The sequence below is a fragment of the Nerophis lumbriciformis genome, linkage group LG28 (assembly GCF_033978685.3).
Source record: "Nerophis lumbriciformis linkage group LG28, RoL_Nlum_v2.1, whole genome shotgun sequence".
Taxonomy (NCBI): Eukaryota; Metazoa; Chordata; class Actinopteri; order Syngnathiformes; family Syngnathidae; genus Nerophis; species Nerophis lumbriciformis.
In genome coordinates this window covers 14,105,567-14,131,842 of record NC_084575.2, presented here as the reverse complement: position 1 = coordinate 14,131,842, position 26,276 = coordinate 14,105,567, and the positions used below count along the sequence as shown (strand labels likewise).

At 38.2% G+C, this 26,276-nt stretch overlaps 1 protein-coding gene across 3 annotated transcripts in view; it reads right to left on the bottom strand.

The window, feature by feature from the left end:
* LOC133570876 (sodium channel protein type 8 subunit alpha-like) overlaps nt 1-26,276 on the bottom strand; it is a 118,605-nt gene that overhangs the window by 40,065 nt on the left and 52,264 nt on the right. For 2 of the 3 annotated variants that reach the window (XM_061923640.1, XM_061923641.1), the window contains exons 4-11: nt 26,196-26,276; nt 25,984-26,112; nt 18,445-18,536; nt 9,164-9,385; nt 7,103-7,166; nt 5,477-5,618; nt 5,167-5,373; nt 4,812-5,093 (exon numbers count right to left, since the gene is read on the bottom strand). The exon at nt 26,196-26,276 is cut by the window's right edge and continues 10 nt beyond it. In XM_061923640.1, coding sequence (XP_061779624.1) covers nt 4,812-5,093; nt 5,167-5,373; nt 5,477-5,618; nt 7,103-7,166; nt 9,164-9,385; nt 18,445-18,536; nt 25,984-26,112; nt 26,196-26,276 — 1,219 coding nt within the window. Of the gene's footprint in view, nt 1-4,811; nt 5,094-5,166; nt 5,374-5,476; nt 5,619-7,102; nt 7,167-9,163; nt 9,386-18,057; nt 18,150-18,444; nt 18,537-25,983; nt 26,113-26,195 lie in introns of all 3 variants that reach the window. The other variant, XM_061923639.1, reaches the window with a different exon arrangement.

The following is a 26,276-nucleotide window of genomic DNA, read 5'->3' as shown; positions in this document are numbered from 1 at the left end:
TTCACACTCGGCTGCGAACCGATCCCTTAATGTTGATGCAATAATCCCAAATTATACACAAATAGATAATCAGTGCAATTTATGTGTGGGTCTAGGGGGCAGGATGGCCACAACCACATCACCATCTGCTTTGCATAATTTGCCATGTAATTTGCATGCCATTGTAATAAATATAATTTATAGTCGTCTCTCACCATATGGAGCTTCAAATATTGTAGCTTCACTCCATCCAAGATCATTTTTTTCATTTTTTTAAAACATATTCCACAATTCTTTTGTTCCTAGCATTTTCAAGCATAAAAACGGCAAAGAAAGTAAAAATATCAAAACAACAGTAGTATTGGCCACTACAGGAGATCAAACCAATCAGAGCGCGCCGTTCAGTATCGTGGCCACTGATTGGCTCAGCATTATTATATGGCTCTCATAATGTTGGAAAGGTTATTTAGAAGGTCGCTAAATGCACGTTGACGAAAACAATGACAAATTTAATTGACAATTTAGTCTACGAATAAAACGAGACGAAAATGTTGACAGAGACGAAATACAATCATATTTATTTTGTCGTTAGGCGGGTGGGACAGGTTAGAAATCTATCCAATCACAGCAGCATGAGGGAGAGAGGAGCAAGGTAAATAACGGAGGAGATCCAATCAGTACTACCATATTTGTAAGGCAAGGTGTTAAGATTTTTCACAGGGAAAACAAGACTGTATTGTAGAGGTGTAACAATAAAAATGATGACCGCAACAAAATTCTTGACAGTTAATATTACTCTTGTAAATGAAAATGATTGAAAAACCGAGATTGATAACTGCACTCTGATGAACTCACGAACTGACTAGTGCCAGCTTGATAGCTTAAATGCTAACATGAAAACAAGAGACATGAACACCTTTCTTCATTAAGAAACAACATACCCAATATAAACGTATATAAACACAGCGACTAAGCCAGTCAATTGTGCACATTGAACGCTGAGCTGTGCTCTCAGTACGGAATTATGATGATCGATCTTTCCCTTAGAGTATGAGAATACGAGAAGGGGGTGTTTTTACGTGCGTTCGAGGACCGCTAAACAGAATAGAACACAACGCCTGCCAGAAATAATACCTAAATATAATAAATTGTCTTTGTTTTTCCTTTCATTTAAATAAATATTAAAGTGCTACAGTACAAACCAATATTTAAAACAATTAAAGCTCAGCCAGTAAAACAGATAAAACACGAAGACTTAAACACTATACAGTAAGTGAAGCAGAAGAAAAACAAGACATGCAAAATTGTGGCTTTTCCATTTGTTTTTGTTATGTTAAAAAAATATAACTTGTTCAAAATATTTTAGTGTGTATAAGTACTTTTTGAGCACATTCAACAAAACCGCAATAATAAAGATAACCGTGATCATTTTGGTCACAATAACTATGATATGCAATTCTCATATTGTTACATCCCTACTGTATTGTGACACTCCTCAATACAATGTGTCTTCTACACCTGGAAGAAGGGGAAGCCATATAGACACACTGTCTGCAGGCTAACCATCCGGACATCTACGCAAAAGTAAGTAGGCCAAAGATAATATTTGGAAATTACTCATACGGTACAGAAATACTGTTACTATTAAAGACAGTAGAGCAGGAGCAAGACCGCTTACTCGACCGCTACTTTTGTAGAACACCATGAGCGAGCTTGCCCAGCAATTTGATAAGTAAGATACCTGTACAATGCACTTTAATCAATGTCCTCTGCACACGGTTCAGTAAATTGCACAACTTGACAACTCAAAGGAGCAGATTTGTCATTTTTTGTTCTAACACACAAAGAAAGACAGGTATGTGAGCTATAAATACTTTTTAGATTTATAACACTGGTTGCTGTACTTAAATGGGACAGTGGACAAGACGCCAACTGTGCACACTAAGGGCCTGATTTACGAAGATCCAAACATCATGCGGTAAAGAGCATGTGCATTTGCGTGTACTATAAGTGAGTGTGTTGTGTGCAATTTAATTGTTAAATGACGCAGACCGCTTCTTTTAAATGAGGATTTGGCGTGTCCTATACAGGGCATCACCCCGGGGAAACTCTAATTTATTGCACATTCATGGCGTCATGTACTACTTTTTCGAAGCTGTCCTGAAGTGCATCTACATTGACAGCATTTTTTCTTTACAGCTGAAGTTGCGCTCATTGGAGAGAGGCTGCACTTACTCCGCTCAAGATGCTAAAAAAAATGCCTACTTAAACAATTTTTTTTTCATATAAGAAATATTTTAATATTATATAGTTTGTGAAATAAACGAATGTCATTAAAATAAATTACACAAAAAAGCATACATTTAATTTTGTTTAATGAGTCCTTAAAGGAGAACTGCACTTTTTTGGGGGAATATTGCCTATCGTTCACAATAATTATAAGAGACAAGAATTTTATTTTTTTTTTTTTTTTTTTTAATTTATCTTTTGTTTGTTTGCATTTTAACATGTAAAATTTGGCTTGTTCTTGGTGACTAGCAACGCAGCTAATGGGAACAATCAATTCTACCTTTGAAATATTAAAAACATTTATTAAAAAACTGTAAACAATACCTTGTGCCGTAACTGTATAATAACCAAGCTGTAGCGACATTGTTAATGTAAGAGCAAACACTGTAGAACAATTTTTCTAGCGTACTAACACATCGGCGTGCTACGGTATTAGCTGTAAAAGCTAGCTACGGAAAGAGATGAGCTAGCAACTATGTCAACATGAAACGTATGCAATCTGTACTGACTAAAAAACATGAACGATCATATTACAGTATCTGTAAAGTATTAGCCCACATATTATGATTTGTTTGTACACAGTGAGCCGGACAGCGTATGATGCATGCATGGCGTGCTGCGTGTATGATGATCAATATAAAGTGTGACTCACTCGATGGACAGTTGTCTTTTTGGTCTAGCTGGCCGGGTACGTTTTTTCTGGTTTGTTTGGGGTAAGCACTCCATTTATGTCGAAATAGCATGGCGTCAAAATCCACATTTTACAGCTTCGAGTCACTTTCCCCTCACTCTCCCGGCTTCCGTCTGCTCCAACGTCTCACCCTTCCTTCTTGCTCGCTTCTAGAAGCAATAGTTCATCCTCCATATATTCAGATTAAAAAATATAAGGTTGTGATCCCTCAATTGTCCAAAAATAGTCGTCTTTGTTGTTTGTTACCAAATCTGCCATGATTAGTTTGATTCCGGAAGTAGGACACAATGTTGTTGACAGCAGTCGGAAGTGCGCTGCTATGGAACCGGAAATAAATTTGCCAAGGAATTACTCTCGGCAATGATTAAAATGACCAAAAATTGTAAATATTGTACATATTACATATTGTTGTTTTAGAGGGCTTTGAAGGCTACAACGGTGACTCCCATTAGCCGCATCTTCCATTTAAATCCCCACCAAAAAAAGACGTGTTCATGTCTTGCATAGGGATTGTGAATGATAGGCAAAATTCTAAAATAAGTGCAGTTCCCCTTTAAATCCTCCAACAGTTATAAAATTATAAAATGATGCAGCTGAATAGATGATATGTCTAATGTTTTTTATTTCTGACCATCCAAAATGTTGACACACACATAGGACGGAGGGTTTTTGTCTGACTGTGCAGCGCAAGCTCTGATCCTGCAGCTGTGTGTGGATCTGTCAGTTTGCTCGTCATTCTGACACGTGCTAAAAAACGAGTGTTGATAAATCACATAGCGTGTGCTAAATAATTATATTTGCATTTTCTCCTCCCAGTATTGTGGGCGTTTTGACGATCAGCATATATTTTGTATAGTAATGAAGACAGAGACGCAAAATGGATTGCACGCCTGATTCTGCTCAGACGCAATCCACTTTGGACATGTTTAGTAAATCAGCTTTGCGTGTGCTATCAGGTTTGCACGTGTTTTAGTACACGCAAACATTTAGTAAACCAGGCCCTAAGTGTAGTTATACACAATATATAGTAACATTAGTTTTTTCTTCATATAACCATTTTAATCAAATATTATTCAACATTTGAACAAAATGCATAATTTTAGCTAAAATAATGACAAACAGTAAGGTTAGTGTGAAATGTTCTTATTTATATATTCATGAAGTGCAGGTCTTGTTGTGAATTTAGTTTTTGAGATATTTTTTAATAAACTTTATAAAAGTGATTTGAAGAAGACTTTAAAGATACGTTATACTTTATATTTCAGTCGATTATAATGTTGAAGAATTCAGTCGACTAAAACTTTATTATATTTAGATGACTAAAACTTGAATACATTTTTGTGAAAAGACTAAGATTAAAATTGAAATAAAAACTGCAGTCAAAATTAACTCTAATGTGTTTCCGTCCTGGCTGCTCAGTACAATATGGCCTGCTGGAAAATGAGGACAACCAACCTTAGGACAACATACTGTATATGTACAGCATACAAGGTGTGGGGTTTGAAGCCACAAGGACAAAGGTCCATTGAAACTTAAGCTCAATATTTTAACCACTCAAGATGCACCATACTTTAAATGATGTCCAAAAGAGGGTAAAAAGCTGACGAGTGGAGAGTTAGCTGACTTTGGAGACCTGTAGCATTAACAGCTTTCAATAGGACACAGTGCAGCTGCAGCCTACTGCAAAATACACCCACCTTTATAAACATAATAAATAAACACCTCTCTAACAGTGTCAATCAACACTGAGCATCATTATCTTTGTCAAGGCATACTTTATGAAACAGCTCTTGCATTTCATTAGATAAGACTGTACATTAACTGGTTATATTTAAATTCACATATACCTTACCTGGTTCATGATCGATGTCTTCCTGCCCAGACGGCTTCCTGGGAAACGAAGGGTGCTTCTCTTGCTGCCGTCATCAGACTCAGACTTGACAACCTTCTCGCTGTCACCCTTCTCTTTCTCTTGCTCTTTCTGACGCCATTTTTTCTTGCGATTGCGACGTTCCTTGGCACTCTTGGAGCTCAGTTTGGAAACTTCAGAGGAGCTGCGGGACAGATGACCCCCTCCTTCATCTTCCAATGCGACCTCTGATACGGTACCTGCTGACGTCACCATGGCGGCAGCCTGAGAAGAACAGAAGATCGCGATGAGCACAAAGCACGAGAGGATGTATCAGCACCAGGGCAGCTGGCCCCACCTGTGTCTCTTCTTGCTGCCTTTTAAGCTGCTCCAGCATGGCTTTGAATTCAGCCTCCTTTTGCTCAGCCTCTTCAATGGTGGCCTGGTTCTGCTCCTCGTAGGCCATGGCCACCACAGCCAGGATGAGATTGACCAGATAGAAAGAGCCCACGAAGATGACCAGTACAAAGAAGATCATGTAGGTCTTCCCTGCCGCTCTCAGCGTCTGACACAAAACAGACACAGCAAAAAAAAAAAAAGATTGACAACGTTAGGGTCAAAACGTTTAAATTTCATGTCCAGAAAAATGGAAGCTGCCACTTTATTACCAGCATGTAGAGATTTTCCCAGAAGTCTTGGGTCATGAGACGAAAAAGAGTAAGGAAGGCCCATCCAAAGCTATCAAAGCTTGTGTAACCATAGTTGGGGTTCCTTCCGGCTTTCATGCATGTGAAACCCTCGGGGCAGTTTCTAAAACAGGCGCACAGGACATAGACAGCATTACCTTTACAGCATAGAAACCCGATGTAATACACATATAAATACTATATCATTCGTAAGTATTTACATTCCAATGCCAAGTGCAGAAGACGGCCTGGCCTCACTTGCCAAATCCACTTTGTGTTTAAATAATTTCACCAAATGGTATGGCATGTTCTTAATCCTAAACATTGAGTGTTCCCTCGCCACTCTGCGGTTCACTAACTATGTTCTAAGTGCATCTGGGAAATTAGACATTTGTAGAAAATGTATTATAACATTTATTTGATATTACCAGCCGTCTATTCAGTAGTAAAGCTGCTTTGCCCACTTTACCTCATGCACAGCACAATTTGGCTAATGGCGGACCAATCACAGAGCACTGTGTTCTCTGTCTCAGCTGATTGACTCAGACTAGGGTGGTCAAAGTTGACGAGATAGTAAACACTTTACTGTAATTTTCTTAAACAACACATTTTTTGACGCGCTATTAACGTGCACGCGTCCTGTCTGACCCTTGGTCCAATCCATAGCTTGGGAAAATGTGGCTGCGTTCATTTACAGTTGAGCCACAAGCGGGGGAAAAATAGCGAGCAGCAATGGCCGAAGAAAAGTGTACATTATGAGAAGCCCAAGTCCACAGCCATGGCAAGTCGTTCTTCCGATCGCCGTGAGACGTCATCACTGGAGCAAATGTCTGCTGGAGCACTTGCATTCAGAAGGGTGGAGCTTAATTTCCATGTTTAGATTACAGTTTACTGCATTGATAACATAAAATGGACATTGTTACTGTAACTGTTTTTTAGTAAGATAAAGCTCATAATGAAATTGTTTTTAATCACATTTATTTTATATTGTTTTTAATTGTGTTTAATATTGTTGTGCAGCACTTTGGAAACATTTTGTTGTTTAAATGTGCTATATAAATAAAGTGGATTGGATAATCCTACCACTATAAGCGCAACTCTGTCTTGATATCCAGAATCTTTAAATGCAAATGTTCTTCCACAGAACTCAATCCATCAATCTGATCTTGATCATATAAAAAATCAATAGCACAATCAATAACATTTGCACTCAAATAGTTAAAAATCCAAAGGGAACTGGTAGAAGCAGTGCTTATTCGATCCTACCCCCTGTTACGTAACAATATTAGGCACCGTGCTAGTTCATAATTTCTCTGTATACTTGTTTCTTGAATTGGCTTATATTAGTACAATGTTTAACTTTTTCTTAGTACAATGTTTAGGTTCAGGTTTGTCAAAATATTCAGTAATTGTCATAATGTATCACACAACTCAGTATGATGCATATTGTTAAATGGACACTGTTCTGATAATGAGCAGTATTATCTTTGTAAAGTAAATTAGTTTTTGCCCTTGTTTTATAGTTCATTAGATTGCACATGCATACCTAATATTTTGTCTAGTTAATATTTAGAGATGAGCATTGGGTGAGTAAAACGACAAACTTACCCCGAGTCCGTACTATTTCCACATAACAGCGCGTCTTCCTGACCAGGGTAAAAATAGAAGTTAGCTATGGGAAGAAAAATAGAGAGAAAGCCTTCATTAGTCACAGGCCAAGGACAAGCTGTGTGTGACCTACAAGTAGAGCAAAACCTCCAAAGTCAAACACAATGTGTTCTGTGGTACTGGCTGACTTCCAAGTTGTAAATAATTAGCAAATAAATTTTTCCCAGGCTCAAACTCTTTCTATAAACGAGACATTTTAACATTCCTAGCTGTCATACAATTGCAAAAATAAGTGAACACCTGAATAGTACATGTAAATATGGGGAAAAAAGGCATGTGTTACTTTACCGACCATCTAGACTAGGGGTCCCCAAACTTTTTGACTTGGGGGCCGAAAAATTTGTCTGGAGGCCGGGCTGTATATATAAATATATATATATATATATATATATATCCAAAGCGCGATGATGTCACGTTATCGATGGTAAAATGCATTGTTCGACAATATGATTTGCCTGAGCGGCTAGGAGACACAGAGAATAACAAGCGGTAGGAAATGGATTAGAAAGGATAGATTTTAAATAATAATAATAATACAAAAAAAAAATTATATATATATATATATATATATCATTATTATTATTATTATTTTTTTTTTAAACTTGGGACTTCCCACGGGCTGGATTTTGGAAGCTGGCGGGCCGGATCCGGACCCCTGATCTAGACCCTTCCTACACACGAGGCTAATTGTATCGTGCCTGAGCCCACTTCACCTAAAGTCCGGAACGTTCAGATAGTGCACCCATTCATCCATTTTCTACAGCTGTCCCTTATTGGGTCACAGGGAGGGCGGCTGGAGCCTAGCTTAGCTACACTTGGGTGAAAGACAAGTCACTAGCTCATCACAGGGCCAACACAAATAAACAGGCAAGCATTCAAACTCACACTCACATTCACACACTTGGGCCAATTTAGTGTTGCCAATCAACCTATCCCCAGGTGCATGTCTTTGGAGGTGGGAAGAGGCCGGAGTACCCGAAGAGAACCCACGCAGCCATGGGGAGAGCATGCAAAGTTCTTCTGAAATAGTTGGGGTCGCATGTGACCCGGAGGAACATGCTTTATCAGTATCATGCATTATCTTGCTTCAAAACCCACTTCGAAAAGCTGTGCACTACAAAACATGTTCATTGTAACCATTAATCCTGACTTCCTCATTTTGATTAAAAAAAAATCAGCACATTGTTTTTAATAGATTTTTTTGTAGGTTAATATGTTTTATATATTGTGCTCCTGAGATAATGTTGCTGGTCAATTTGCATTTAGTTTTTTTAGTATCAAATGGTTCAAAGCAGTCAAAAATGTTTATAGTTCCATCCATCCATTTTATACCGCTTGTCCCTTTTGGGATCGCAGAGGGTTCTGGAGTCTATCTCAGATGCATTCGGGCAGTAGGCGGGGTACCCTCTGGACAAGTCGCCAGACCAGATAGACAGACAACATTCACACGCACATTCACACACTAGGTCCAATTTAGTGTTGCCAATCAACCTATCCCCAGGTGCATGTCTTTGGAGGTGGGAGGAAGCCGTAGTACCCGGAGGGAACCCACGCAGTCACGGGGAGAACATGCAAACTCCACACAGAAAGATCCCGAGCCCGGGGATGAACTCAGGACTACTCAGTTTAAATAAGGATTTCATTTTGCTTTGAATTTCAGACAAATTGATGCACTTTAAAAAACTTTTCTGTTATAGACTAAAAACAATGGTAATAAAGTTATTCCTTGTCGTGAGTTGATCGACTGTATTTATTTTTTTTGTGCTTTCTTTAATGTTAATAGGGATACAATGTTATGGCAGAAGTGTACTTATAACTATTTTATAGACAATGCTATTAATAATTGCGGCGGAGAGTGGGGGGAGCGTCCTCAAGCCTCAAATGAACTTTCTTATTTTTACTTTGGAGTTTGCTTTGTTGAACATCAATAGTCCTAATAATAAAAATGAATTAGACATTTTCCTGTGTATACTTATTTCATGAAGTAACACAATGGCTCACTGTCATTCATGATGTATTCATCCCAGTCAAAGCCCCTGGAGCCGTTGGGTAGGTACCGGTCGGTCATATTGATTGGCCAGAAGACACACTTTTGGCGCAGGTTCCCCATAAAGAGCTGGAGACCAATCAGGGCAAAGACGCTGAGGCAGAAGACGGTCAGGATCATCACATCTGAGAGCTTCTTCACAGACTGGATCAGGGCACCCACAATGGTCTTTAGGCCTGATAACGTACAACGAGCGCACACACATGTACACATTCATAAAAACAAGCAAACTCACACATTCACACACATGGATAAATACAAATAAAATGCATAAACTCGTATAAGTTACATTGAATTGAGTGTTAATGTTGCAATATTTACCGTACCAAGAATCTTTGTCGAATACAAAAAAGCTTAAAAGTGGTATCTCACTTTTTCTTCTTTACAAACTTCTTGTTGATGTCATTACAATACAACCTCGGAGAAAAAGTATGTTATTTATCTCTCTTTGCTTGTACAAGGATACAAATGTTTTTGATTAAGAAAAGACCATTAGGCATGTTTGTTAATTTATTACTGCTATTTAGGGCTGCAGCTATCTTTGTATTTTTCCACACAGATCACGGCATCAACACACACATGCAGTGGCCCTGTGGAAATTATGTACATCACTAATTTTTATTAATTACACTCATTAAACAATTATTTAAAGCAAAATAATATAAATCAAAGCTTTTTTACCCAATCTAATTAATCAATTTAAATGTTGCAGCTCTACTGCCATTAAGACATTAAGGGCCTGATCTACAAAGATCCAAATAACACGTGCTAAACTATAAATTTGTGCGTACTATGAGTAGGCGTGCTGTGTGGGATCTACTAAAAATGTGTGTACAATTGATAAGTGCAAAAGTGGTGCAAACCGCCCTATTTAAATGAGGATTTTGCATGTATTACCGCCATTATGTGCCCATGGAAACACTCTTTTCCCTCCAAATTCATGTTATTGTGCTCGCCAACCTGCATGCGATGTTGTTATCATGCAGCACACACTATAATTTTTACTCCTTAAGTCATCTAGCAGCTATAACATTATAAAATCATATTGCTGAATAGACAATATGTCTATATTATTCTTTATTCATGACAGTTTAAATATGTTGACACACACCTAAGACTGATTATTAAGACTTTATTATTACTATTATTATTATTATTAAGACTGAAGATTCTTGATCTGTCCAGCTGTCTATCCAGCGTGATCCCCTCTTTTCTCACAGCCATGTGAGTAACTGTGCCAGTTTGCGCGCAGACATCAGACATGATAAATAAAGACTCAAAATAGCGCCCGCAAAACAGTTTGTCTTGAAAAATCACATTGCGCGTGCTGAATCATTATATTTGCACCTTCTTCTCCCAGTATTCTAGCCGTTCGATGATCAGCATATATTCTGCATATTCCAGGAATGTGAACACTTTTTGAAAAAAAAAAGAGGAACACTGAGAAAAAATGGAGGAAAAGTGTTGCCACGCAAACCTCCAAAAGAAAAATTTAAAAAACCAAGACTACATTTCCTGCAATTCGGTGCATTTCAACTACCAACTTGTTTTGGCTGTCTTTTTGACACTTACATATCCCATTTAGCGGCGTACCACATAATTTTTTTTTTTAGCAGATAATTTACTAACATTATTATCATTAAAATGTTATGTAAAATTGTACAACATGCATGCAAAAATCTCAGAAAACGTTATCGATTCGGCAACTCTATTCTATAGCCACGCCCCCTCAGGTAATATACTTCCGGTGTTGTGACCTGTGTTTACATCCGTCAAGTCAAAAATGTACCTTCTTGCTGGCTACTAATAAATACTCTAGAACTACAACTGGTTCAGAACTAACAGTGTACGGATTGTAATCATCCAAATATGATTAGCAGCAAAGTGGACAGCCGGAAACGTTGTGGCTCGGAGTGAACGGAGGCAACAACAAGTAAGCTACCTAGCGAGCTTGTATCTGCACTCCTGATCGTCTCCCTGTCCTGCAACTCAGTGCGGCGTTTAGACAAGAGGAACAGCGAGTACCTGTTAAGCATGTATCAACTTCTATAGTCACTAAATGACATGCTACTGTACTGCATGGCGATAAAACAGTGCAATGAAATCGTTGAGTAAAGTTGTGAATGCAGCGTGAAGCTCTGTAACAGATTTAGCATCGAAAGTGGAATCCTCCGATTTCTTACCATAACTAATGTATATAATAAAGAGCAATAGAAATGTAGCCTGCAGGTGCATTGTTTTGAGGACTTAATATATCTTCTGCGGGGGTGACCGCATATGGTCCTGCTTCTTTACAGCTAAGGTATACCATCCTCGATTTTTCGGTCTTTCAGGTTAAAAAAAATATAATAAAATTACTAAATACCTACTTACTTTCCAAATACCAAAAAACAATAGGTCTGCCCACTACTCCAATACAGAGGACCATCAAAACTACGATGGTTGGCGCAATTCCGCATTTTTGAAATGACAGTTCCGATGCAGAAAAAGTTCACTATCAAAAATACTCACTGACACTAAGGTGTTTCCTGGACCATCGATCCACCATTGATTATGATATCTACAGGTAAAAGCCAGTAAATTAGAATATTTTGAAAAACTTGATTTATTTCAGTAATTGCATTCAAAAGGTGTAACTTGTACATTATATTTATTCATTGCACACAGACTGATGCATTCAAATGTTTATTTCATTTAATTTTGATGATTTGAAGTGGCAACAAATGAAAATCCAAAATTCCGTGTGTCACAAAATTAGAATATTACTTAAGGCTAATACAAAAAAGGGATTTTTAGAAATGTTGGCCAACTGAAAAGTATGAAAATGAAAAATATGAGCATGTACAATACTCAATACTTGGTTGGAGCTCCTTTTGCCTCAATTACTGCGTTAATGCGGCGTGGCATGGAGTCGATGAGTTTCTGGCACTGCTCAGGTGTTATGAGAGCCCAGGTTGCTCTGATAGTGGCCTTCAACTCTTCTGCGTTTTTGGGTCTGGCATTCTGCATCTTCCTTTTCACAATACCCCACAGATTTTCTATGGGGCTAAGGTCAGGGGAGTTGGCGGGCCAATTTAGAACAAAAATACCATTGTCCGTAAACCAGGCACGGGTAGATTTTGCGCTGTGTGCAGGCGCCAAGTCCTGTTGGAACTTGAAATCTCCATCTCCATAGAGCAGGTCAGCAGCAGGAAGCATGAAGTGCTCTAAAACTTGCTGGTAGACGGCTGCGTTGACCCTGGATCTCAGGAAACAGAGTGGACCGACACCAGCAGATGACATGGCACCCCAAACCATCACCCAACCATGCAAATTTTGCATTTCCTTTGGAAATCGAGGTCCCAGAGTCTGGAGGAAGACAGGAGAGGCACAGGATCCACGTTGCCTGAAGTCTAGTGTAAAGTTTCCACCATCAGTGATGGTTTGGGGTGCCATGTCATCTGCTGGTGTCGGTCCACTCTGTTTCCTGAGATCCAGGGTCAACGCAGCCGTCTACCAGCAAGTTTTAGAGCACTTCATGCTTCCTGCTGCTGACCTGCTCTATGGAGATGGAGATTTCAAGTTCCAACAGGACTTGGCGCCTGCACACAGCGCAAAATCTACCCGTGCCTGGTTTACGGACCATGGTATTTCTGTTCTAAATTGGCCCGCCAACTCCCCTGACCTTAGCCCCATAGAAAATCTGTGGGGTATTGTAAAAAGGAAGATGCAGAATGCCAGACCCAAAAACGCAGAAGAGTTGAAGGCCACTATCAGAGCAACCTGGGCTCTCATAACACCTGAGCAGTGCCAGAAACTCATCGACTCCATGCCACGCCGCATTAACGCAGTTATTGAGGCAAAAGGAGCTCCAACCAAGTATTGAGTATTGTACATGCTCATATTTTTCATTTTCATACTTTTCAGTTGGCCAACATTTCTAAAAATCCCTTTTTTGTATTAGCCTTAAGTAATATTCTAATTTTGTGACACACAGAATTTTGGATTTTCATTTGTTGCCACTTCAAATCATCAAAATTAAATGAAATAAACATTTGAATGCATCAGTCTGTGTGCAATGAATAAATATAATGTACAAGTTACACCTTTTGAATGCAATTACTGAAATAAATCAAGTTTTTCAAAATATTCTAATTTACTGGCTTTTACCTGTATGTAACGCATGTAGATAAAACCTCAAACAAAGTATTATGACAAAGAAAGAAAATATTTTATTTTAATGTGCAATAGACATCTGATGTAGGTGTATCAAAACTGTACCTTGAGAAATGAGAAACCTAGATACAGTATTTCTATTTATCTCACTTTTTTGTCAAACAAAATAAAAGTTTTAGGATGTGCAAATGTACCTACAGTATGTAACCAACATATCGAACGTGATATTTTTTAAATTTTTACCCTCGTTTTTTTTTTTGTAATATTGAGAATTTTATTTTCAATGTAATCTCTTGTATAGTATCAAACATGCATTTGTATTTTATAAATGATTTCATCTTATACATCCAATGTACATATTCAACATATTTAGCACAGGTAAAACACAACAAAAGACTAAAATCACAGCAGCTAAATGGGATGTTTCCATCAGAAAAAACCTGCATATAATTTTTTCTTTCCCTTATGTAAAGCATTCTACATGAGAGAGAGCAAATATTGATCTGGAAGAGGAATTTGATAATTCTCCTTTCTAATCAACCTTAGGGCAGTGGTTCTCAAATGGGGGTACGCGTACCCCTGGGGGTACTTGAAGGTATGCCAAGGGGTACGTGAGATTTTTTTTTAAATATTCTAAAAATAGCAACAATTCAAAAATCCTTTCTAAATATAAATAAAAACCTATCTTTTTTTCCAAATAGTTCAAGAAAGACCACTACAAATGAGCAATATTTTGCACTGTTATACAATTTAATAAATCAGAAACTGATGACATAGTGCTGTATTTTACTTCTTTATATCTTTTTTTCAACCAAAAATGCTCTGATTAGGGGGTACTTGAATTAAAAAAAATTTCACGGGGGGTACATCACTGAAAAAAGGTTGAGAACCACTGCCTTAGGGAACTAAGGTCGCGCACAATTCACATACAAAAGAAATCAAGTAAGAACTAAAGGAACATGTGAATTTGGATTAAATATGTACATTTAATGTCTAAAATGTTGGCCATTATTGGAAGTCAACTGAATGGCTGACAGGCTAATTGCAGATAAATCAGTGTGACACGTTTTAGGAAACATCCCCGAATAGCTGCAGTTCAAATATTAGCCTCCATTCAACAAAATCACATTAGGGGCACAAAGCAGGAGGTGGAGACGAGAAAGAGAGGAGAGGCGAGGAAGAGCAATGAGAGGTGCCATGCAGGTCATTTAAACGCCAAGGCTGAAGATGCTCACTGTGTATCACCTGTCTGTAAAACTGCCATGAGGACCATTGCTCCCACTAATAAACAATTTCCAACCCAACATGCAAAGTGTTTATAGGGTGCGTGTGTGTGTGTGTGTGTGTGTGTATGTATGTGTGTGTATGTACATTATGTGCAAGGATATGTGTTTTTTTTTTCATGGACTCTTGTGTTTAATGAATCTCGGACAAATTACATTTTAATAACTACAAAAGAGTTCATTAGTTCCCCTTGAAGCCAAACTTGTAAAAAGCATGTGTCTCCAAGCATCATGCAGCACTGATCTGCAGTCAGTTTAGGCTTGGCAGTCTAAAGAAGTGACTTTGGTAAACATCTCGAGATATTATCAACTGCACCTAAAATAACATAAAAAAAGAACACAAACATATTTCAACTTGTCACAACGAGCTGACCAGTGGTGTAGCGTGGGGGCGAGCAGTGTTGCTGCAGTTGCCTTAACAGCTTTGCTGCCATTTATAGCCTGAGAAATATTGACTATTTCTTTCAGTTTTTCTTAGAATGATGTTTACTTACACTGATGAGACAAACACAGTTGATGTAGTCGTGCCTAGCCACAATTGTTTTTCTGTTTACACTGTGGTGTTTCAATGACAGTACTAAACTAACAGCCTTAAAAACAGATGCATTGGCCGCCGTGCAGAGTTTAAACAGGTGTACGAGACCATAAATCACTTAAAAAAAAACGCCCTTGCGCCGTGTTCTTTTTCTTCGTGCATGTGCGTACCCTGAAGGTTTGAACAAGTAAGCGGAAGAGTCACAATCATCAAACATGAGCGCCCTCTAAGCATCTACCTCACCGTGACATACAGCTGCTGTAAGTCCCTAAGTTAAAAACATTTTGGAGTGGTTGACATGTGACAGTCATATGACTATGCTAGAATAGGGTTTTGCCAAAATGGCAATGTGTCAAGATAATGTAAAAAGCTAGCTAATTTCCATATGCTTATTTTTTGCCATTATATGATTTTAAAGGGGAACTGCACTTTTTTGGAATTGTGCCTATTGTCCACAATCATTATGAGAGACATGACGACAGATGGATTTTTTTAATGCATTCTAACTTGTAAATAAATGCGCAGCCAATGAGAGCTCCTTTATTTTGCCCATAAAATCCAATAAATAACCATTCAAAAAGCGCCAACAATACTCAATTTACATTTTGTGACTTGAATATTAACCAAGTATTAGTGATATTGCTATTATAAGCGCTAATGCAGACAAACTATTTATAGAGGCAACGTGATCACTACCGTAGGTACCTATGTTTACATCATCGAGTGGTGTACAGCTTTCTCGCTTCCTTGTTCCCTGTAAGTTTATTGTAGATCATAAATCATGCATCTCACCTGGACAGAAGAAGTTTGAGTAGGTATTCCGACAAGTTGGTACACTTTGAAAGCTACTTAGGACCCGAAACTGGCGAGAACGACACGAAAAGACGCTTGGTCACCCCTGCCCCCACCCAGTTTCTTCGTGAGGAATATGAGACATTTTTCAATCTAAATGGGAATATATGAACATCCTAGCAGTCGGCATCCTAATGACAGCAAACATAGCACAGTAAGTGATGTTTTATATAAAGTCTACAGTGAGTAATAATCAGTGATGAAGAAAAAAAAGCAAACGCCGTGATGCGTTTTTGAAATTATTGCAGCGCATATGCTTAAAATGATCAAAACATGTAAATATTAAATGTTATTGTAAATGTGCCTGTAACTACATTACATATATACTTACATCATGTATATAAAACCTCAATGGATGTGTTAGGGTGTTTTTTTAAAAGCTTTATAGGCAGAATAGAATGGCTCCCATAGGCTCCATTGTAAGCGAACTTTTGATCGCATTTATTTAACATTTACAATCCAAAAAATAACCTTCATCGTCATGTCGCTCGTAATGATTGTGAGCGATAAGCAAAATTCCCCCAAAAAAGTGCAGTTCCCCTTTAAACTCGTGTAACAATCTTTGTGCTTTAGTAGCATATCTCAATATTACAATTAAACTTTTCTTACTATAATTCTTGTTCTTAAATTATTTTGTATAAAACAAGCAAGGTAAATATTGCTATTATGCTTTCAGCCTTAAAATCAGTGTGGAAAGCCTGACAAGATTTATTTGTCACAATAGTAAAAATGGTAATAAACTACTCAATACATTTATTGTTTGAGTTTATTTAATTACCTCCGACAGAAGATTCTGTATTCGCAGACCTCATTTACTTAGTTAGTTGTTAAGTTAGCTAGCAACATAACTCAAAAAGTACAGGTGGATTTTGAGGAAGCTTTCAGAAAATGTCGGAAATGGGATAAGGAACAAGTGATTTGATATTTTCTACAATGTTACCTTAAGCTTGAGTTACGAGGCTGAATTACTTTATGCGTATGCTAGCGGCCCTGCCTCCACCCACGGAGACAGAGGGAGTGAATGACTGACAAGAAGGTTCACTCCATTTATACCATTAAGCTATATAATAAAGGTGCTAAGACCAATTCAAAAAGTGAACCCTCTTTCAGCCTGTTTGGAAACAACATTAGAAATGTGTCTATCCTATTGATTAACTACCTCCCTAAGGAGGTTTGTATTCCGCTGTGGTTTGTCAGTTGGTTAGTTATCAACATAGCTTACTCAAAAGGTTATGGTCCAGTTTTGATGAAACTTTCAGGAAATGTCAGAAGTGGGATAAGGATGTTATTAGAGTTTATTAAGTGGATTTGGCTTGGTTTTTACACCGGACGCCCTTCCCGACGCAAACCTGTCTAGGACTCGAACCCATGCCTTCTGCAAAGAAAGACAAACGAGAACCATGACACAAACGGGGAAATTACAAAAAAATAGGGCACAGGCGAAAAATGACCAATTAATGAAGTGAATTATATTTTATATAGCGCTTTTCTCTCGTGACTCAAAGCGCTTTACATAGTGAAACCCAATATCTAAGTTACATTTAAACCAGTGTGGGTGGCACTGGGAGCAGGTGGGTAAAGTGTCATGCCCAAGGACACAACGGCAGTGACTAGGATGGTGGAAGCGGGAATCGAACCTGGAACCCTCAAGTTGCTGGCACGGCCACTCCACCAACCGAGCTATGCCACCAGAGAAGCATTACTTGTTCATAAGTTAGGGTGCAAATATTTGACTCGCCTTGAAACCCATGCTAGACCACTGGAGCTGACATAAACATAAATAATATCTATATTGAATAATAACATCTATACTGTATTAATATTTGACATTGCTATTTAAAAGTCCAGACTACCAGCAGACTGCTAAGCCTATCAAAAATGTATTGCTACCATTTTTGATTAGAAGAAGAAATAAGTGAAAAAAAAGTTGCTACATTCTCTTTTTATGAATAAAAGAATGGCAAAATGAAGAAAGCTAATAGCTAAGCTAAGCTCAGCCTTAGTGTTTAAATGGGAGTCTCACCTGGAATGACAGAAATAGTTTTCAATGCTCGGAGAACCCTGAACGTTCTGAGCGCCGATACATTCCCGAGGTCCACAAACTCTGTTATATATCTGTAACGAGGCAGGACGAGACACAGAGCAGAACTCCATGACACACAACACACAATAACGACACGCACGCATGGACGTGCAGGAGCACGACACCATCACCACCATCGAAGACCAGGAGGGGACACCACAGTGAGAAAAAGAAAGAAGATAAAGAGAGAGAGAGAAGCCCGATCCGACTAGTGGGAGCAGGAGGACGAATGAGGAAGAAGAGAGGATAGGCACTGGAACAAGAACACAGCTAACATCAACCCGGCGACTCGCCCTCCCGCCCACACAAACACCTGGTCTGTCTTACCTGGGATAACTGAAATTGTTTTCAAAGCCCTCAGAACTCTGAATGTACGCAGAGCTGACACATTGCCTAGGTTTACAAACTCTGTTATATACCTGCAAGGTGGATCAGACACAGGCACTCAGCAGCCATCCCAAAGACTGGAATCACATTTCAAGAAGCGATTGATTTATACAAAAGGCTATTTTTTTAGTCAACTGTGGAAAGTGACATTGTGTTGTCCCCACTGTTAGTCGAGTAGTGAGGAAAAGATGTCAACATACACTCTATGGCCACAACAGTAGGTATACCTGCAAAATTTGACCAGATCTTGCATTGTCGGTTTCTGGATAAGACTTTCTGTCTTTACCAAGACACACAGTGGGGGAAATAAAAATGTAATCCCCTGCTGATGATGTAACTTAATCCCCTTACCAATATATGTGCAGTCCATATTTCTCATAGTAGGTTTATTGTAACATAGAAAATTACATACAAATATATTAACCCTCAGGCGATAAAGGTTGACATTTTTGTCCTTTCAGTGCATTTTTGTTGTATTTTAGCCATTTATTATTTCGTTGTGAGGGATTTTTATGTTAAATTTTAAAATTGCAATGTCCTTATCTTTCACAAGTGTACGATACCCTGGCAGTTATTGAATGATACCACAAAGCCAAACAGGACATAAACATATTTCATTTTTCAAAAGGCATAAAAACTTTTTTTTGTTTGTTTTGCTCAAAACTGTCAATCAACTTCAGCCCTAAACAAATACCAAACATTAAAAAAAGACATTGCATGTTTGATATTTTTGTTTAGGACTGCAGGTTATTGAGATTTTTTTTAAGTATGAATCCAAAATGACTTAAGTGTTGTTTGGCTTTGATGATAATTCAAATTAAATGTCCCCATAATGTCCCCAAGTATTCTATTTGACTGAGTAAAAACAAGTATTTCATCCTCTACCCTTCTGACCCGAACAGACTAGTTAAAGGTCTACTGAAACCCACTACTACCGACCACGCAGTCTGATAGTTTATATACCAATGATGAAATCTTAACATTGCAACACATGCCAATACGGCCGGGTTAGCTTACTAAAGTGCAATTTTAAATTTTGCGCGAAATATCCTGCTGAAAACGTCTCGGTATGATGACGCCGGCACGTGACGTCACGGATTGTAGAGGACATTTTGGGATAGCATGGTTGCCAGCTATTAAGTCGTCTGTTTTCATCGCAAAATTCCACAGTATTCTGGACATCTGTGTTGGTGAATCTTTTGCAATTTGTTCAATGAACAATGGAGACAGCAAAGAAGAAAGCTGTAGGTGGGAAGCGGTGTATTGCGTCCGACTGCAGCAACACAAACACAGCCGGTGTTTCATTGTTTACATTCCCGAAAGATGACAGTCAAGCTTCACCATTGGCCTGTGGAGAACTGGGACAACAGAGACTCTTACCAGGAGGACTTTTAGTTGGATGCGCAGACGCGGTACCGTGAGTACACATGCAGCTGCGGCTTCCAAACATTTGATCGCTTGCCCGTACGTGCGTGCCGCTATGTGCATGTCACGTACGTAACTTTGGGGACTTTGGGGAAATATATGTGCTGTATGAACTTTGGGGAGGTGAACGGTACTTTGGGCTGTGGGATTGAGTGTGTTGTGCAGGTGTTTGAGTTGTATTGGCGGGTTATGTGGACGGGAGGGGGGAGGTGTTTGTTATGCGGGATTCATTTGTGGCATATTAAATATAAGCCTGGTTGTATTGTGGCTAATAGAGTATATATATGTCTTGTGTTTATTTACTGTTTTAGTCATTCCCAGCTGAATATCAGATCCCACCCGCCTCTCACAGCATCTTCCCTATCTGAATCGCTCCCACTGCCCTCTAGTCCTTCACTCTCACTTTCCTCATCCACAAATCTTTCATCCTCACTCAAATTAATGGGGAAATCGTCGCTTTCTCGGTCCGAATCGCTCTCGCTGCTGGTGGCCATGATTGTAAACAATGTGCAGATGTGAGGAGCTCCACAACCTGTGACGTCACGCGCATATCGTCTGCTACTTCCGGTAGAGGCAAGGCTTTTTTATCAGCGACCAAAAGTTGCGAACTTTATCGTCGATGTTCTCTACTAAATCCTTTCAGCAAAAATATGGCAATATCGCGAAATGATCAAGTATGACACATAGAATGGACCTGCTATCCCCGTTTAAATAAAAAAATCGCATTTCAGTAGGCCTTTATGGTATGTGCCCATGCAGCATGTAAATTAATCCTGGATGGTTTAGTTTAATTTTGTTTATTCGAACACTGTGTGTGTGAATGTGGCTTAAATACAACCGTCTCTTTAATATCATCCACTCCATCACCAAAGGCAAAACCAAAGAACTGTCAAAATACCTCAGACAAGATTGTAGACCTGCACAATACTGGAATGGCATACATGAACATCAACAAGAAGCTTGCTGAGAAAGACATACACGCTGTTGGTGCAATAATTCACAAACAAGAGTCTATTACCCTCGCTCTGGATCTTCATGCAAAATTTCACCTGGTGGGGTAAGGATGATTGTGAGCAAGGTAAGGGTACAGTCCAGAATTACAAAGATGAAGGAGTTGGGAGCACAGTCAACAAGAAAACCATTGGTAACACTCTTTGCTGTAATGGATTGAGATATTATAGAGCCCACAAAGTCCCCCTGCACAAGAAGATACACGTACAAGCCCTTTGACAATCAACACCTGAAGTACTCCGACAAGGCTATGGAGAATGTGACGTGGTTACATGAGACCAACATTGAGCTTTCTGGTATCAGCTCAACTGAACAGAGGCACAGAAACGTTGAATATGAGCTCTACAACAGCATCCATACTGTCAAACAAGCTAGTGAAAGAAAACATTCTGCTTCGGGTTTGTTTCTCTGACGAAAATCCCTCCTGAGATGTTTGCAACCCTGGTGACCAACAACAAGAAATGTCTGATGTTTGTGTTTTCCACCAAGAACCAAGATACATTTTGCTTTGGAATTCAATACTTATTTCATTATTCATTGGCTATTCTGTTGTTTTCTCTTTCTGTCAATCTGTGTAAGCTACATTAAACCTAACATTTAAATCATGGACAGTTCACATTTTTGTAAGGGAATACATTTACAAAATCAGCAAGGGATAAAATGCTCATTTTCCCCACTGTATGTATTTATAGGACAATTATACAAATGTATTGATCAGTCAGGTTACAATCAATACATATGAACATATGGTTAAATGCATACCTCTTGCATATGTTATAAGGCAGCCTTTTTTGTGCAGGTTTACCTATGGTGTGTCCAGCAAACGTATTTATCAGTATAAGCTCTGACCTCACAAACACCATTCAATAAAAACATTTTAAGAGTCAAGAGATGATATAAAACTAGCTAGCAGTGTCTACACATGACATGGGTTTAAGATTTGACCAAAAATTTGTATTTATTGCTATGGTTTTTAAAGTGTGAGGTGGGCCTCCCTTGCTGAGGTACATGAAAAATAAAGAAAAACATATTTTTTAAACCTGCTAATATAATCCCGTGCAGGCTTTAACCGTTGATCACAAATCCCCACTGATTGAAGGTTAAGTGCTAGCCTATGTGCTAAAAACCCTGGGCTGTCAACTCTTTGAGTTAGGTTTACACTGTACACAACGTACTATAACACAGCCACAATAGCTGGCATCATTACACTAAGCTAACATCAAAGGAAAATAAATAGAATTTTAGTTCCTACAATGAGTATCTGGGTGAGAAAAATCCACAAAGTATGTTTTTCATATTTTCTAGAGGGTAGGGGAGGGCCCAGACATATTATATTCTCAAAGGAAACGCTCACTGTGTCACACTTTAAAAAACACTTTGTCACATTGAAAATTGCTAATGGGTACACTGCTCATATTCTTGCAGAAGAATGCAAGAATATAATGTATACATGAGTACATTCTGTTAAGTCTTACATGTTTTATCAAAAAGAATAACATGAATTGTTTTCATCACTCTGCCACTAACACTTGGTTAACTTTAACCTTTATATGAAGAAATGTAATGAAACTAGGGGTGTAACGGTAATTAAAAAAAAAATTGTAATCTGATTTTTTTGGTACGGAACATTCAGTACGGTACACTCTTCCGACATTGTACACATTAAAAATGAGGGACAGGAAGTGTACATCACATTATGTGTCTATTTCGACTCATGGCGAGCAATAATGACAGGGAGAAGCTAAAGCTTGAAAACCCTCTTCCCTTGTTAAAGTCTCTTGTTAGGAAGCCTTCACGGTTAAATATGCAAATTGACAAAGGCAAGGGGATAAGACGAAAACAGTGTGCCGCCATTGTTCAGTTGAGTCGGGGAACGGGGCTTCAAGTTGGAAATACTGATGCTGCCTTTCAATCAATTAGGAACTTTTTTTTTCACAAAAAAATCACATATGTCAAATTTAACAAGATAACGAATGTGATTAATCACAAAAATGTATCGCATTAATCATGTATCAACGCAGATTATTCACACAATTTATTTCGAGCGCACATGCTACTTTACCTTAAACACAGACGGTTACCTGAACGGCTGGACGGGTTGTTATATGGTCAGTGATAAGATCAATGTATACGTCAGTGCAAAGATGAGTGAGAAGACTAAGACTGGTGTGTTCGTTGGGACTTTAGATACAACTATTACCAAGTTCTGAACAAATAAATTACTTTCAAGTAAAACATTTGGAAATGTATGTTTATGACATTCAGACAGTTAAATTGCATTTGTGTCAAAATATTGGGGTCTTTTTTTAAAGTTAATTTAAATTATGCAAGCATGGTATTTACTGCGATTAATCATGATTAATCATATCTCAACAGTGTGACTGATTCATCATTTGACAGGACAACTAAAAATACTATAATAAGCTGTTCAAACTGTTGTAGTTGTGCTTGTCTTGAAGTGTTGCACTTTCTTTAAAAGAAACTCATCCATCATATTCTTTATTTTTCATTTTCGAGGAGAATCTTGTTTAATAGTAAATGCAGTTGCTAGCAGTTTGCAGCTTGTTAACATTTCATTTTGAAAATAACTAACTGTTAGAGGTGAGAAAATCTGGGCACCTTACAATTAGATTCTTGGGGTGACGATTTGATTCAGAATCAATCTTCGATTTAACACAATTCTCAATTCAAACCAATTCTCGCAAGGTATTATTTGGTATAGTAATTTTAATAAAACATTTTCAAAACAGGTAACAGGTTAAAAATGTCTTTAAAAAAATTAACTCTTAAAAAAATAAAAAATGAAACAATTTAATTAGATTTTTAAAAATAGCAGTAGAAAATGGATGGATGGATGGATGGCTGGATGGATTTTTTAAAATGATGAATCGATTTGGAATCGGAATAAAGAGTCAGGATTCAGATGTGAATCGATTTTTTGAGCACCCCTAGCAGCAAATAACACTAAGAGTGTCTTAGAATAGTCGACTATTTGACTCGACGCTAGGGTTATACCACGGTACTAATAAAGTACCGTGGTACTAATAAATTAAAAACGGTACTATACTACTTTAAAAAAATACTGTTACTTTTTTTTCCATCGAGATGATGTGCGCCGCAGTGACAATGCTGGTATACATGCCGCAGCTTATGTTTGTCAACACAAGCACACATAGCACAGTAAAGAGTGAGAATGAACATATTTTGGCTTTAAACCTAATGATAAAGGCGAAGCAGCTGAGATAGGCTCCAGCACCTCCCGCGACCCCGAACGGGACAAGTGGTAGAAAATGGATGGATGGATGGATAAATGTGGAGCTATAAACACTGAATGGGAAATGACACAATATGTTACTGCATGCGTCAGCAGCCAAATTAAGACCCTTTGTAACCCATTTGCTTACTTACTAAAAGTAAAGTGTTCTAGTATGTTCACTGTTATTTAATGACAAAATTATTCTTTTATAGCAAAAAAAACTTATGTTTAATGTATCATAATCATTTTTTGTTAAAATAAAGCCAATAGTGCTATTTTTGTGGTCCCTTTTATTTAGAAAAGTATCAAACATTTAAAATACATTTTGGTACTGGTGAAATTCCAGTGTGCCGGTAATTGGACGTGGTACACGCTGCAGGGGTGTAAATTGGATCAATTCGTTCGGGCAGGTAGCCTGCCTCACTGCTCCCCTCTGGCAATGATTATGACCCTTTCGCTGGTTCACCGACGTAAACCTTGTAACAACGTTTACTACCTTTACAAAATCAGGTTTGATCATCTTCTCAACGTCCCACCAGAGCCAAAGCCGACCGCAGTGGGACGGATACAAGGACTTTACTAAACAATCCAGTCTCTGCTGTGCTTATGTGTGTTTATCTGAGAGTTTTAGCTTTTCTGAGATGAAAAAAGTCACAAGGTTCACACTGCAGGGTAGAGTGTCCGATTGCGATTTTTTTTGTCAAATCTGAAACGCAATGTGTAATGTGAACACAATTTCACTCACATGCAGGCATGAAGTCATGAAGTCAGACGTGTTGCAGTGTTTATGGAAGTAATCATGGCTCCAATTTTAGTAGGTGTCAGACCTGCAGCACTTGTAGCATTTTCAAGGATTTTGTGCAACTAAAATCAACATTTTTTTAACCGAATTATTGCGCAAAAGACTAAGAAGGAAGAGGGCAAGCATTTTGGCTCTCACATTTTGTGGGACATTTGCTCTGACACCTGCCTCAAAGAACGTGTGCACAAGCAATCGAAGCCAGCAGTGGTGGAACATTGAGGTGAGTTTCTAAAACACAATATTTTTGCCTGTTTTAAGCTCATTTGTCAACTACTTATTATGCAACCATCTATTCTGGCAAAGAATTATGAAGTTTATAGCTATTTGATAACAAACTGGTCGGAAGAACGTGACCGGAGAGTTCAAAATTCAGGCACATTGGATACATATCCGATTTAGATAGATAGATATTACTTTATTGATTCCTTCAGGAGAGTTCCCTCAGGAAAATTAAAAGTATATTCACATACTAAAGAGGCCTGGGTCTGATTAGAAAAAATTGGAATCGCACTGATCATATTGAAATGAAAAAATATGAGCAAAAAATATGGGCAAAAAAATCGGAATTGACTGCAGAGTGAACAAGTCTTATTTGTAGGGGTTCTCTTGCTCACATACCAAAAACACAGATTTGTTCAGGTCAGATTTGTTGCTGATTTGACTATGAAAATCCAAATCAAAGACACTCCATATTAACACAGCCAAACAGCATTACATTTTGTATTTTGTTGCCAAAATGAACAAAAAGTCCCCTTAAAACCGTGATTGTAGCGTACTGTTACACCCCTAATTAAAACTTGTCATTAATTGAGTTACACAAAAAGTGGGTTTGTTGAATGTTAGGAGTATATTCGAGGAATCAAATTTCAGTTAGTTATTCAATTAGTAAATGTTAGCTATGTAAAAAGTGAATTCTCCTTCACAATATCCAATTGTTCAACTCAATATTGTTTTTAAATAATTTAGACTGAATAAATGTACTTACGCCATTGAAATCACCATGAAATCCAGCCAGTTCCATGGATCTCGCAGAAAAGTGAAGCCATCGATAGCGAAGCCTCTGGCGACAATTTTTGTGAGTGACTCAAATGTATAGATACCAGTGAAGGTATACCTTGAAAGAAAAACAAAGTAACAGTTACATTGACAGCACAAAACAGTAAATATGCCTTTTTAATGGAATAAGTGTTGACTTACTCTACTTGTTTGGACCACTCTGGGGGGTCACTAAATGTCATGAATATACAGTTGGTCAAAATGGTGCACATGATGATCATG